This window comes from Achroia grisella, unplaced genomic scaffold (assembly GCF_030625045.1).
Source record: "Achroia grisella isolate CSIRO2021 unplaced genomic scaffold, CSIRO_AGI_Agris_v1 utg906, whole genome shotgun sequence".
Classification (NCBI taxonomy): Eukaryota; Metazoa; Arthropoda; class Insecta; order Lepidoptera; family Pyralidae; genus Achroia; species Achroia grisella.
In genome coordinates this window covers 1,323,772-1,338,345 of record NW_026713064.1, presented here as the reverse complement: position 1 = coordinate 1,338,345, position 14,574 = coordinate 1,323,772, and the positions used below count along the sequence as shown (strand labels likewise).

At 35.9% G+C, this 14,574-nt stretch overlaps 2 protein-coding genes across 2 annotated transcripts in view; one reads left to right on the top strand and one right to left on the bottom strand.

The window, feature by feature from the left end:
* The window catches only part of LOC131853744 (titin), a 35,545-nt gene extending 28,062 nt beyond the window's left edge, over positions 1-7,483 (top strand). Inside the window, exon 4 of the mRNA XM_059204766.1 lies at positions 88-7,483. Coding sequence (XP_059060749.1) covers positions 88-7,235 — 7,148 coding nt within the window. The 3' untranslated portion in view covers positions 7,236-7,483. The remainder of the gene's footprint in view (positions 1-87) is intronic.
* A 1,422-nt stretch (positions 7,484-8,905) lies between these two features.
* Positions 8,906-12,040, bottom strand: LOC131853804 (probable WRKY transcription factor protein 1). Its single transcript, XM_059204847.1, has 3 exons — positions 11,707-12,040; positions 11,520-11,610; positions 8,906-10,959 (listed from the first exon to the last, which is right to left on the bottom strand). Exons 1-3 carry the CDS (start codon positions 11,796-11,798, stop codon positions 9,088-9,090), a joined length of 2,055 nt encoding a protein of 684 aa, XP_059060830.1. The 5' UTR covers positions 11,799-12,040; the 3' UTR covers positions 8,906-9,087.
* Between the last annotated feature and the right edge of the window lie 2,534 nt (positions 12,041-14,574).

Genomic DNA, 14,574 nt, shown 5'->3' with positions numbered 1-14,574 from the left:
TACAAATTCCTTTTTTATTTATACATTCTGTTAAATTACTAATATGAATATATAAAAGTAATAATAAATAAATTAAATTACTTTCAGATACAACAACTACACGTTCTGAATACACTGGAAAACCAGTAGACAGACCTACACCAGTGAGACGAAATACTTGGACGAAAATAGAAGGAGATATGATAACAGATACAACATCTAAGTCTGAGTTTATAGATTATACGGATACTGTGGAAAGATCTACTTTAGTTACGAAAAGAAGTGATAATATAATACGGGAAGGTGAAATTGAGTTTATAACATCAAATCAAAAAGATTATACACAAAAAGCTACACCTATTGAACGTCCACAAAGACGTCGCACGTGGACTAAAGAAGATTTTGAGAAGTTCTATTCGACAGACGATTTACAAAAAGTAACAACTACACAAGAAGAATATAGAACTTATGAAGAAATTGATGTAAGGCAACAACAAATAATACGAAAAGATAACTTACACCTGGAAGGTACTTTCGAAACTCATACAGTATCCCAAGATACTTTCCAGCCAAAACTCACAGATAGACCTAAACCTAAAAAACCGGTAGACAATTTAAAACCAGAAGGAGAATTTGAAAAACCGAAACAAGAGGAATGGCGGCCAGCAGAGCGACAATCACCTAAAAAGCCTCAGGATAATTTAAAACCCGAAGGAGAATTTGAGAAACCAACCTCAGAAGAATGGCGTCCTGCTGATCGACCTGCGCAAAAGAAACCAAAAGATAATCTGAAACCAGAAGGCGAGTTTGAACAACCTAAACACGAAGAATGGCGACCTGCTGAAAGGCAGATGCCTAAGAAACCACAAGATAATCTGAAACCTGAGGGGGAATTCGAGTCTCCCAGATCAGAGAAATGGCGGCCTGCTGAACGCGTAATTCAAATAAAACCAAAAGATAATCTTAAACCTGAAGGCGATTTCGAACAGCCTAAATACGACGAATGGCAACCAGCTGAAAGACAAACACCTAAGAAACCACAAGATAATTTGAAACCGGAGGGTGAATTTGAGTCTCCAAGACCAGAGGAATGGCGACCTGCTGAACGTGTGAGTCAAATAAAACCAAAAGATAATCTTAAACCTGAAGGCGATTTCGAACAGCCTAAATATGATGAATGGAAACCTGCTGAAAGACAGACACCTAAGAAACCCCAAGATAATCTGAAACCGGAAGGTGAATTTGAGACGCCAAGACTTGAAAAATGGCGGCCTGCGGAGCGACCTACACAAAAGAAACCTAAAGACAATCTTAAACCAGAAGGAGACTTTGAGCAACCGATACACGAAGAATGGAGGCCTGCTGAGCGACCTACGCAAAAGAAACCTAAAGATAATCTTAAACCAGAAGGAGACTTTGAACAACCAAAACATGATAAATGGCAGCCTGCTGAAAGGCAAGAGCCAAAGAAACCAAAGGATAATTTGCGACCAGAAGGAGAATTTGAAACACCTGAACTAGAGCAATGGCGTCCTGCAGAACGTGTTATTCAGATAAAACCAAAAGATAATCTTAAACCTGAGGGTGACTTCGAACAGCCTAAACATGATGAATGGCGACCTGCTGAAAGGCAAACACCAAAAAGACCTCAAGACAATCTAAAACCAGAGGGCGAATTTGAAACACCTAGACAGGAGGAATGGCGTCCTGCTGAACGCCCTGTACAAAAGAAACCTAAAGACAATCTCAAACCGGAAGGTGACTTCGAACAACCGATACACGAAGAATGGAGGCCTGCCGAGCGACCTACGCAAAAGAAACCTAAAGATAACCTTAAACCTGAAGGAGACTTTGAACAACCAAAACATGATAAATGGCAGCCTGCTGAAAGGCAAGAACCAAAGAAACCAAAAGACAATTTGCGACCAGAAGGAGAATTTGAAACACCTGAACATGAACAGTGGCGTCCTGCAGAACGTGTTATTCAGATAAAACCAAAAGATAATCTTAAACCTGAGGGTGACTTCGAACAGCCAAAACATGATAAATGGCAGCCTGCTGAAAGGCAAACACCTAAGAAACCACAAGATAATCTGAAACCAGAGGGTGAATTTGAGTCTCCTAGAACACAGGAATGGCGGCCTGCTGAACGTGTGATTCAAATAAAACCAAAAGATAATTTAAAACCAGAAGGTGATTTTGAACAACCTAAACAGGATGAATGGAGACCTGCTGAAAGACAAACACCTAAGAAACCACAAGATAATTTAAAACCAGAGGGCAAGTTTGATATGCCTAGATCTGAAGAATGGCGCCCTGCGGAACGTCCTACACAAAAGAAACCGAAAGATAATCTCAAACCAGAAGGCGAGTTTGAGCAACCGATACACGAGGAATGGCGGCCTGCTGAACGCCCTCTACAAAAGAAACCTAAAGACAATCTCAAACCAGAAGGAGACTTCGAACAACCTAAATACGAAGAATGGCGTCCTGCTGAGCGTCCAATCCAGAAAAAACCTAAAGATAACCTTAAACCAGAAGGCGAATTTGAGCAGCCAAAACATGATAAATGGCAGCCTGCAGAAAAACAAGTGCCTAAGAAACCAAAAGACAATTTGCGTCCAGAAGGGGAATTTGAAACCCCTGAACAAGAAGTATGGCGTCCTGCGGAACGTGTGGTGCAAAAGAAACCACAAGACAATCTTAAACCAGAAGGTGATTTCGAACAGCCCAAACATGATGAATGGCGACCTGCTGAAAGACAAATACCTAAGAAACCGCAAGATAATCTGAGACCAGAAGGTGATTTTGAAACACCTAAGCAAGAAGAATGGCGTCCTGCTGAACGTGTTACACAGAAGAAACCACAAGATAATCTTAAACCAGAAGGTGATTTCGAGCAGCCCAAACGTGATCAATGGCGTCCTGCTGAAAGGCAAATACCTAAGAAACCGCAAGATAATCTGAAACCCGAAGGTGAATTCGAGTCTCCTAGATTAGAGGAATGGCGGCCTGCTGAACGTCCTGTACAAAAGAAACCAGAAGACAATCTTAAACCAGAAGGTGATTTTGAGCAACCTAAATACGATGAATGGAGGCCTGCTGAAAGACAGACACCTAAAAAACCACAAGATAATCTAAAACCAGAGGGTGATTTTGAAATTCATAGACCGCAAGAGTGGCGTCCAGCCGAACGTCCTATCCAAAAGAAACCAAAAGACAATCTTAAACCCGAAGGTGACTTTGAACAACCAAAGTTAGATAAATGGCAACCCGCTGAACGGCAGACTCCCAAAAAACCTGTGGATAATTTAAAGCCAGAAGGAGAATTTGAAACACCTAAACAAGATAAGTGGCGTCCGGCTGAAAGATCTGAAATTAAAATACCTAAAGACAATTTAAAACCTGAAGGGGAATTTGAAAAACCAAGACCAGAGAAATGGCAACCCGCTGAAAGACAGTCACCTAAGAAACCTCAAGACAATTTAAGACCTGAGGGTGAGTTTGAGAAGCCTAAGCAAGATCAATGGCTTCCAGCAGAAAAACCTGAAGTGATAAAACCTAAAGATAATCTTCATCCCGAAGGAGAGTTTCAGAAACCAAAACATGATCAATGGAAGCCAGCTGAACGGCAAACACCTAAAAAACCAAAAGATAATCTCCACCCTGAAGGTGATTTTGAAACTCCTAAACACGATGAATGGCGACCAGCTGAGAAACCAATTATAAAGAAACCTAAAGATAATTTGAAACCCGAAGGAGAGTTTGAAAAACCTAAAATAAAAGATTGGCGTCCCGCTGAACGACCTGAAGCGAAAAAGCCCAAGGACAATCTTAAGCCTGAAGGAGAATTTGAAAAACCAAAGCAAGATGAATGGCGTCCAGCTGAGCGACAAACACCTAAAAAGCCAAAAGATAACTTAAAACCTGAAGGCGAATTCGATAGACCAGATAAACCAAAACATGTTCCAAGTGAAAGACCAGTACAAAAGAAGCCAGAAGACAATTTGAGACAAGAGGGTAAAATGGAAGTGATACGGCGCACAGATTATACTGCAACAAAGGGTGACCGCGTTGACGTAGTAAAACATGAAGATCACCTTAAAATGGAAGGGAAGATTGATGTTCATCGATCTAGAGATGATTACAAGCGTATTGAAACTGTAGAAAAAGTAGTAATACAGAAACATGAAGACAATTTAAAAACAGAAGGTGAATTTATTGATCTTGAAATTCGTAATGATTACAGTGCAATAAAAGGAGATAGAGCTCCAGTTATAAAACCTCAAGATAATTTGAAACCTGACGGGAAATTTTACAAACCAGAAATGGTTCCTTCTCAGCCCGCAGAAAAACGCAAGCCATTCAAGCAAGTTGATAATATTACTATTGAAAGAAATAGTGATATACGAAAGAATCAAAAGATTGAACGTGTCGATATTATTAGAAGAGAAGATAATCTTAAAATAGAAGGTGAATTTATAGATATGAAACAACGAAATGATTACAGCGTTGTAAAGGGTGAAAAATCTGCCATTGTAAAACACAAAGATAATTTAAAAATGGAAGGTAAAATGGAGAATATTAGATCGTCTGATACATATAGAGTCGTTAAAGGACAAAGAGTTAAATTAACGAGAAGAGAAGATAATCTGAAAATAGAAGGTGTAATGGAAGACTATACACGTAAAGATGACTATAAAATAACTAAAGGCGAAAGATCGGCTATAGTTTATCATCCTGACAATTTAAAATTGGAAGGCGAGTTTGAAAGAAGGCCAAGACCAGAAACCTCGTATGATCAATCGAAGAATCAACCAGATAGAGAGCAACCATTAACGCCAAAAGGAGTTTCTGTAGAGCGACCCCAAGGAAGAAAACCGCAAGATAATCTCTATCCAGATGGAGAATTTGAACAACGACCAAACACAAAATGGCAACGCGGAGAAACACCAGATCAAGTACGACCAAAAGATAATTTGAAGCCAGAGGGAGATTTTGAAAAAAGACCTACAGCCCAATGGCAACCTGGTGAAATTCCTTCTCAGGTAAGACCTAAAGATAATCTAGGGCCAGAAGGAGATTTTGAACGGCCAAGTAGGCCAAAATGGCAACCCGGAGAAACGCCATCGCAGGTACGGCCAAAAGATAATTTAAAATCAGAAGGCGATTTTGATCGTCCTTCTAGACCGAAGTGGCAAACAGCAGAAAGGCCAAGTCCAACAAAACCAAAAGACAACTTATATCCAGAGGGAACTATGGATTCACGCATTATTTCTAAATGGGCTCCTGGTGAAACTCCCGCTCAGGTTCGACCTAAGGATAATTTACGACCTGAAGGTGATTTTGATCATCCAACTACACAAAAATGGAGTCGTACAGAAAATCAGTCCCCTATAAAATTAATAGATAGTCTTCATACTAATGGCAACATTACAAAACAGGAAACTACTAGATCTGAATCAAGCGAAATACGTAAAAAGACAGTTGGCGGAAAGTATATAATTAACCGCGATGATAACAATAAACTGTCTAGTGTAAATACTACGAGAACTAATTCCCAAATTAAAGATGATGAAATGCATCAATTGAATTCTACAGAAATGCATTCCAAACATGTTACTAGTCATAGTACTGCTAAACATACAACATCAAAACATATCCAATCTGGAACTCAAATAAAAAGTACAGTTGAATCCCGTAATGAAGTAGTAAATCAATCTCAAGGCCGGCCACACTCAGAAAATGTTGTTGCCAAAGCTCCCTTTTCCCATTCTACGGATCGCTTAACGTCGCGATCTGTAACAGATAGGAATTCCATACAAAAATCTGATTCGAATGTTTCCAAAAATATCTCTACTACCAAAGTAATAAAACAAATATCAGAAAAGAAACTCATTGCAGGTAAATGGGTAACAGTCACACGAAATGTAGAGACAAATATAGTACCAGGGAATGATATAAAAGGATCTAAAGGATATATAGATGATGGTACAATCACACAACAACGCGGCGAGAATATCACAGACAGAAATATATCATCTGGACGTTCCATTGATAACCGCGACCAAACTCATCATCAACGCCAAATTACTTCGGAAAGTCACAGTTATCGTAATAATTCAAATACTCACGTTTCTAAAGAAACGTATTTACAAGAGAGTAGTTCTTCATCTACAAAAACATCTGATGTAAACAAAAAAACTGATGATAACCAACCGAGGACGGTAGCATCGACTCAGTCGTCGTCCTCAAATTACGGCCAACGACAGGCAGGATCGACTTCCAATATTATACAAGATAGCCAATTACAACAAAATACAGTAAGATCAACTCAGCAATCTTCTTCTGGTAATCATATTAACAATTCACATCAGCATGCAACTTCTATTAATGAAATTGGACGAAATGTGTCTACACATATTTCAAGAGGAAGTCACGTGGAACAGAATACTTCAAGATCTATTAATTCTCAAACAGTAAACAGAAGTCAATTAAGTGACAGCGTAACTAAAACGAGCATCGAATTTCAGAAGGCCATGCATGGTGGTGACGACAGCAATTCATCAGTAATGAACAATTCATCTCGCGTTGGTCATCACAAACGCACCTCGGATTTGGTATCTGATACTTCTTCAACGAACGCTGTTTTGCATCGTAAAGGAATTTCATCTAGTACTGAAGCTCAACATTCCATTAGTTCGACAGCAGCTGCACAACGAAAAAGCATTGGCAATCTTAGTGAACGCGGAGAATATATAAGTAATTCTTCTCACAGTTCGGATAGGAAGAGTATTAGCTCCATGCATCGTTCTGGTAGGGATAATATGGCTATTATATCTCAACATACTGAGAGCTTGGATCGTCGAAGTCAAAGTAAAAGAGATGGTCAGTCAACTTTATCAGTAGAACGTCAACCTCGAATAGTTGCTAGAGATAATCTTCGAGTTGGTGGCGATTTCTATGGACAATCCGAAGCCCGCTCATATGGCAGTTTCTCTCGGTCAGAACATGCAAAGAAAGTTGAACGTTCTGAACATATAGATCGAGTTCAAAGAGTGGAGCGCGTTACACGCCACGGCAACACATCACATTTCATGCTGGGAGATGGTACCACTAGCTATAAACGCGAGTACACATCGCACGTACATGGTGCCTGCCCGGCCACACTAATAGAAGCGCCGAGTACACCATTCAAGCATACACGTGATTCCCGTGAGCACAAGTTTTATTCAACTAAAGTGACGCAAAAATAATATTCTTCTTTATATTTACCATTCCGTATTTAAGTCAGCATAATATGTTTATTTTATTTTATTTCAATGTTTAGAATTAAAGGCGAGCTAACATTGCTAGTCCTAATCGTAACAATATTTTATGATTTTTTAACACATCTACATTTCTTTATATAAATGCATAAATGTAAGTTATTTAACAAGTTATATTATAATTTGTTTAAAATTTTGTCAAACTTTGCCATGTAATAAATTTTTATACCACATTATATAAAGTATTTTATTTATTTAGTGATATTACATATTGCTCTTTTTATTTAGAAAGATATGCCCAACGTATTTATTTATTAACTCTATGCTGCTGTTACGTCTACTGTAGATATCTACAGTTCTGAAAAGATTTTTTTGTGCAAGTATAATATATACAAGTCGTAATATGCAAGTGTGACTGAGCATACATTATATAAGACTGTATGTTATCGTATCTTAGAATAAACAGACTAAATTTGAATTGTTTGATAAATGAAAATGTACACTGAATTTTACTATTCGTAAACTACGACAGTCAAATAGTTTCGACAGTTTTTGTAGAGTATCAATTGCAACTGCATTACATAAGCAAACCCAGATTATAAAGAACAAATTGTAGTCCAAATTGGATGGGTATTACCAGCGGGAAATGTGCATAATATAATTATCCTTGTCTTCTAAACAAGCTACAAGTTTCGACTGAGGCTATCAAAAAAATTTAATTAAGAAAAGGTTGTAATTACTTTTGTAAATACTTATATTATATGCACCATTTAGGGTGGTCTGGTAGATACGGTCCGTATATATGTATATTCTTCAAATCATATGAATCACGCTTCCCGCTGTCCCCACGATTACAATATTTTAGGACAACACACACAGCGCCCTCTAGTCCTAAGCTAAGCAGAGCTTGCATTGTATTAACAGACAATTGATATATCATAATCATAAATACGTGATATAGAAAACACCCAACATACTTACTAATAAAATAGAGTGCTGTGTGAGGAATCGAACCCGCGACAATCAAAAGTAAGGCAGTGTGCTAAACTCTTAGATCACGGGGCCGTCATGGTCATTTTGCTGGTGAATTGTCAACGATGATCTAATTGATCCAACTGGTTCCCAAACTATCATTCTACACTGATGCTCCGCCACGTAGGTATGCCACTATCGCAGGCGGGTTTCATATAAAATACAACAATATGTACGCGTTAATACAACGACGATACTGACTGTGTTTGACGGGTGCAGCAACCGTTGCGGTTGTCGGCCAACGGATGGTGTTCACTTGCATATGCATATACTACACATAAATAGTAGTAAAGAGCTAAAATCCATGACCGCGGATTAAGTTGAAACAGAGAGGAGGTGACTGTCATTTCTATACATTACTAAAACTATGATTGCGAAAGTGAATTTTTATCTGTTAGTTTATTACAATTTCCGGACTAATCGGATATACAACATACGATAGACTGTATTGCATAGACGGATGTAGGCTATCTATTATCTCAAAAAAACTGACGAAGTCGCAGTATACCCCTATTTATTTATATAAATTATACGATATTTTCTAGTTTCAATTATTAATAAAAATAATTTAATATACGGTGAGAATAAGAATAAGAAGTGTTTGTTTTAAATATGTATATTTCAGTAAGTAATAATTATATTAATAACTACAGAACATAGTGAGTCTTATAAATAAATCTAAAATAATGTAAATTAACAGAAATACAAACTAAGATTGACATGTCCGAGTAGTTAAACTTTTCTAAGAAGTATAATTTATTTTGCGATTTTAAACAGTAGGAGCATTCTGTTTAAACTAATGGGGTAGCTACAATTTGGTATATCTTATTCGTTTATGACGGCCTGAATCGCCTTCGTAATTTCGTGGCAAAAGACGGAATTTATCATTTGCTTGGTAAACTTGGCCTAAAAACGGTATAGATTTCTTAGATATTTGGGACTCGGAATTATATTCTGTAGTGTCTCTTTTTCTGGAACCGCTATTATACATAAGGTTATCGTCTACTCCTTCGACGCCCATTAACACGTTATCTGTGTCAGACCCAAGACCAGTATCACTTTTCATATTAATATTAGCTGACAAACTGGGCTGGGCTTCTCTTGAAGACTGTGAAATAACAGAATCAGAAAGTTTATTTGCATTATTTTTTGCGTAATTAGATGTTCTATCATAAAATCCATTGTCTTCAAATTCATTGCTTTCCTCATTGTCTTCGTCATCATTTTCAGCTCTATAGGGGAAATATGCCACTTTGGGGTCTGGCAGTAAAGCCGCAGCCCTTTTTTGCACAGGCACTTCATCGTTCTTTCGTTTAACTCTAACTAGAGGTATCATATTTGATTCGGAATATCGATTAGGGTCATCATAACCATTATCGTTTGGGAACGATTCTTCTAAAGATTTTATGGAATCACTTAGATCCTTTTGGTTCTCAAAATAAGTGTCACGTTTATTATAATGTGCAGTATTATACAACTGAGCGTCCTCGTTCATTAATTGCGATAAATCTTCATCTTCTGAGCATATATAATTTTGTTCTATAGAAGTATCTTGTGAATCTTTTAAGTTCAAATCGTCTTCTATTTTAGTGTTATCAAAGGATATGTCTACGTTAGTTAAGTTATCCACAGTAGCTTCTCTTTTATTTGCGTTTTTAGAAGTTATTTGTGCACTAGATTCTATATGAAAATCATTCCTATCTATAACAGTGGATGCACAATTATTCGAATTTTCATTTGATGGCTTTACATCAATATTTCTTGGTATTTCTCTTTTGCTCTCGAATGCTTCAGGGTGGGGGGTTTTAGACGTTAATACTTCAGACATTTCTGACTGGTTCTCTGTCTCTTTATTGTTTTCTGTTGCGTCGGTATTTTGTGATGATACCGTTTCAGTACTATCTGCAATTGCACTGTATCCTTGTATTTTGCTCGAGTCTGAAATTCCATTCTCCAAATAACCGATTTCCTCGACAGCACCAGCTTTTTTAGTTATTTCACGTTTATTAATCGATTCACTATTTTGATCACTCTCCATAATTTTGTTTAGCAGCGCTCTTTTGTCTTCCGAAAGTGAATTCAGAAGCTCTTCTAATTCTTCTCCTGATAATTTTTTTATGTGCCGTTTAATAGCTGATTCGTCGTTCTCTTTAGTGCTATCACTAATAACCTGTTTATTGTCAAGGACATCAGATGAAAGTTCAGTTTCTTGTATATTTATTTCTTCCGTTCGACGTTTGTCTCTATTTAATTTGTAACCTGTATTTTTATTAGTTTTATAACCATAGATGCCTTTATTATCAGACCTTAAAATATTACAGTATGGTTGTAAAAAAGTTTCATTAGAATCGATGGGTTCATTATTGTTTTTATTTTTCTCAAAATCAGTCAGCTGAACACGACCATTATCTCTATGTTCGAACAGAGCATCGCCATCATCGCTAGATTCATCAGTTGGAATTACTTGTTTATTGATTTCATCTGATTCTTTTACTTGTAAACGATTGTCTTTATAGTTATTAACATTACGATTAGCTAAATGCTGTAATATTTCTGACTGATCGTTTGCATCATTTTTAATGAGTCTGTTAGATTGATGGAGTTTAGGATGTTCTCGTATATTGTCATTGGATTTTATAAAGTTGGCCGTATTGTCATTTGACCTCTTGTATTCTGAAAACTGATAAAAATATATAAAGCATTACTCATTCATAACCACACTACTATAATCCTGAATGTATAATTACATTTTTCAGTTTTATTTAAATTAGGTACATCTTTAGGTGTACGGTAGCAATCGCGGGTACAATCCGAAATGCAATTTTCTCACCACGGTGTTACAATTTAACAAAAAAAAAACAAGACTGACTTCACAAGTCTTATTTTAGTTTTATTTAGTCCACTATAACGACGCATGCAATAACAACAACAATGCTTAAAGTAACAACAAATTAATTAAATGCGCACTGAAATAGTATTTTATAGAATTAGAATATTAGATTGGTATCAATCATACCTTGGCTTTCTAGAGGAGCATATCATGATACCGTGGTTCTTATCCTGTAATTTCACAGCCAAAAATCATTCTACAACCGAAACACAGCTTACACAAAGCTTAGCATTTCGGCCATAGAACCACTGATTTTTGTTCATATTCTTGTTGCTCTTAAGCGATCGTTGTACTATATCAATTGTATTATGATCTCTAAAGGAAATGTAGGTGATATATAAAATTCACACCTGATCATTAGGTGCAGAATCCTCATCGCCATGCAGAGCATCATCTACAACGGCAGCGTCCTCGTCTTCATATTCTGCCTCCTCCATTTCACTAATAGATATTAAGATTAAAGATATATTCACTTGCTCACAAATAATAATTTTGAACAATCAAGTCCCTTGATTAGAAACGAATAATAATTTTTACCTATCATTTTCCTCGTCAACGTGCGGTGGTCTGCAAAATGATGGCAATAGGAACATAATAAATACCAACAAATATATTATAATGCGATTCATTATTAATTATTCACTATAAAATCTGTTACAAAATCTGACAGTAACTAGCAGTTTCCATAGGACAAGTTTATCTGCCAGTAGTTCACTTGTTTCATGTTCTTCAAGCCGAATGACAGACGTTAGAAAAATGAAATATCGAAGTACCTATCTAATTCAAAAAGGATAACTATACAGATAATAATACTAAAAAATTAACCGTATTTACTCGTAACATATACAATTCTTCTGTAGGTACATGTGTATCACATATCTAACTGCTCCTAAAGGGTTGGCCCGATTTGGATGACATTTTGTGTGTATATTTTCAAAAATCTAGATGCTTTGAAAAGACGTTGGTCCCGGTAGGTAATTCGTCTGTCTGAAACGTACGACATCTGTTTGGTCTTGGCTGTACTAGTAAACTAATAATAAGAAATATGTAGGTAACATGATTGACCTCAATAAGCAAACTTATGTACGCTACGCAATTTGCAAAATAAAATAAACTTATACGTAATAATAAGTTTTTGTTCAAATATTAAAAGGCCGTTTAACACATTTACCAGTCAAGTTTCTTGCCAGCTCTTCTTAGCAGCCATCTATACTGGACGTCAGTGTTATAACTTTGATGTGTATAACTGGTTGAAAATACCTTAAGTACTTTATATGTAAACTAAGAAATACCGTTCATTTCACATTTTTCTTCTTTCTTTAAAATCATTATCTTTTAAAACTTTTGTTCATCATATAAGAACTCCTTACTCGACGAAATGCCTTACTCTGGGCACGACAATAGTCTGTCATAATGAAGTAGGAACAAGGGGTTTAACGAGTAATCAAACTTATAGGTTTAAGTAAAAATACTTAAATACTTACAACAATTTTATTTTAAATGAGACTGTTTCATCTCTATCACACTTATTATGTACATTTGGTAAAACAAACCTTTGCAACAGTTTACTGCAAAATCCTCGTTAAGTTTGTGCATATTTGAGAAAAAACATTTATGTCCTAGATTTAATGACATACAAATAGATCAAATAGTTAAAAGGATTTGTAGAAATAGTCGATCACACATTTTGGTGTCTCGTTGCTTTCAAGGGCAATGAAAGCTATCTCATACCTGCACATGTACATTATACCCTATACGTTACCTAAATACGTAACCTAACTCCAAAATGCAAAAGGTAAAAAAGAAACCAAAAGATTTTACAACTATGAGTACATCAAATGCAATGAGGCAATAGAAAATAGGTCGCCTACTCACAGATCTCTGATCCTACTGTCCAACACAACATTACTGGGTAGAGCAAAACTAATATTGAAATTTGGCATTGCACTCTTAAGATAGAAAACAAAACAAAATAATGTAACAATTCGTATAACATTGAATTAATATAATGAATCACATCATATGGCATGTCGATAATTTTCAAAATATAAAACACCATAATATTGCCCCTGATTCAGACTCAACTCAAAGTCCAACCTAAGAGTCTCAGGTCACACACATCCTCTGCATTTGGCAGACACTAGCTTATAACATGTACATAAATTTAGAAAACACTATTTTAAAATTTAAGAACAGAAACTTAATTTATCATCTGATTAGGCTTCACTATGATTTATGTTGTGCTTTTTACTTTATCACATTTATAGTACAAACTACTTTATACAGTACATACATCTGTCATACAGTATATACCCTTATATCGGAATTGAAAGTAAACTTTAAATGGTACATATTAACAACACGAATATTGTTTAGCGCACAATATTCACAACTCAAATTCAAACAGTAACTACTTGTGATTGGTGTAACTGTTAAACAACAGAAGAGTACAAACACATCTACACAAACAAGTAACCTATTACCTAATTAATAACCGAACCATTCCGTTACTCATACATAGATGTATGCGAATTGTATTCATTTGGAATGGAATGAAAACAGTATAAACCAACGGTTCATTTGTTTACGCCGAAAGACAGGATCTATTTTTATTTGAAACTCGTAACTTGATGACTAGACTCTTAAAACAATAAAATGAGCATTTACAAAAAAAAAACACGTGTCTACTTTCAAGTCGGTGCGTCCGCAATATTAATTTCTAAATTAACCGCACTAAAATTATATATTTGTACATTTTTCATCTTTACAATAAAATCACTAACATATAACGTACATTACAGTTATAAAGAGAGAAGGTAGAAACTTAAATGGTAATTAATATTGCGAGTGCACAGAATGCGTTCTAATAACTAAATGTTTTAGAAACTTAATAGCTACTTAAAGTTTTAGGTCAGTTATTTTTAAACGTGTGAAAATACACACGGGAACGGTGTCGAGTATTCATAACAGACACCCTAACGTAATATGACTTTTGTCAAATTGTACCAAATAATGAAATAAAGAATCCCTCGTTTTCGAGTCTCGCATCCCACGCTTACTTACATAGACAAGAAAGCCTATACAATACAAGTGGCAAACACTTCCATTTCTAAATATGACTAAGCTTTAGGTTGACCATATATATACTACAGTTTATTAGTAGTATGTACACATCAGAAGAGATACGAGAAAACATATTATTATATAATATTAGATTTGACAATTTCTGACAGTCTTTTTTATGGAATAAATATAGGCATGGTAAGTTATTTTTTAGATCTGCGGAGTTTAGTACAAATAACGCTAGTGCCTTTCAGCGGAAGTCAATTTTAAAATAGAGAATTACAATATGTAACCAAACAAAATCTCAAATAAACCATTAGTAGTAGTACAAGTAGCGATTCG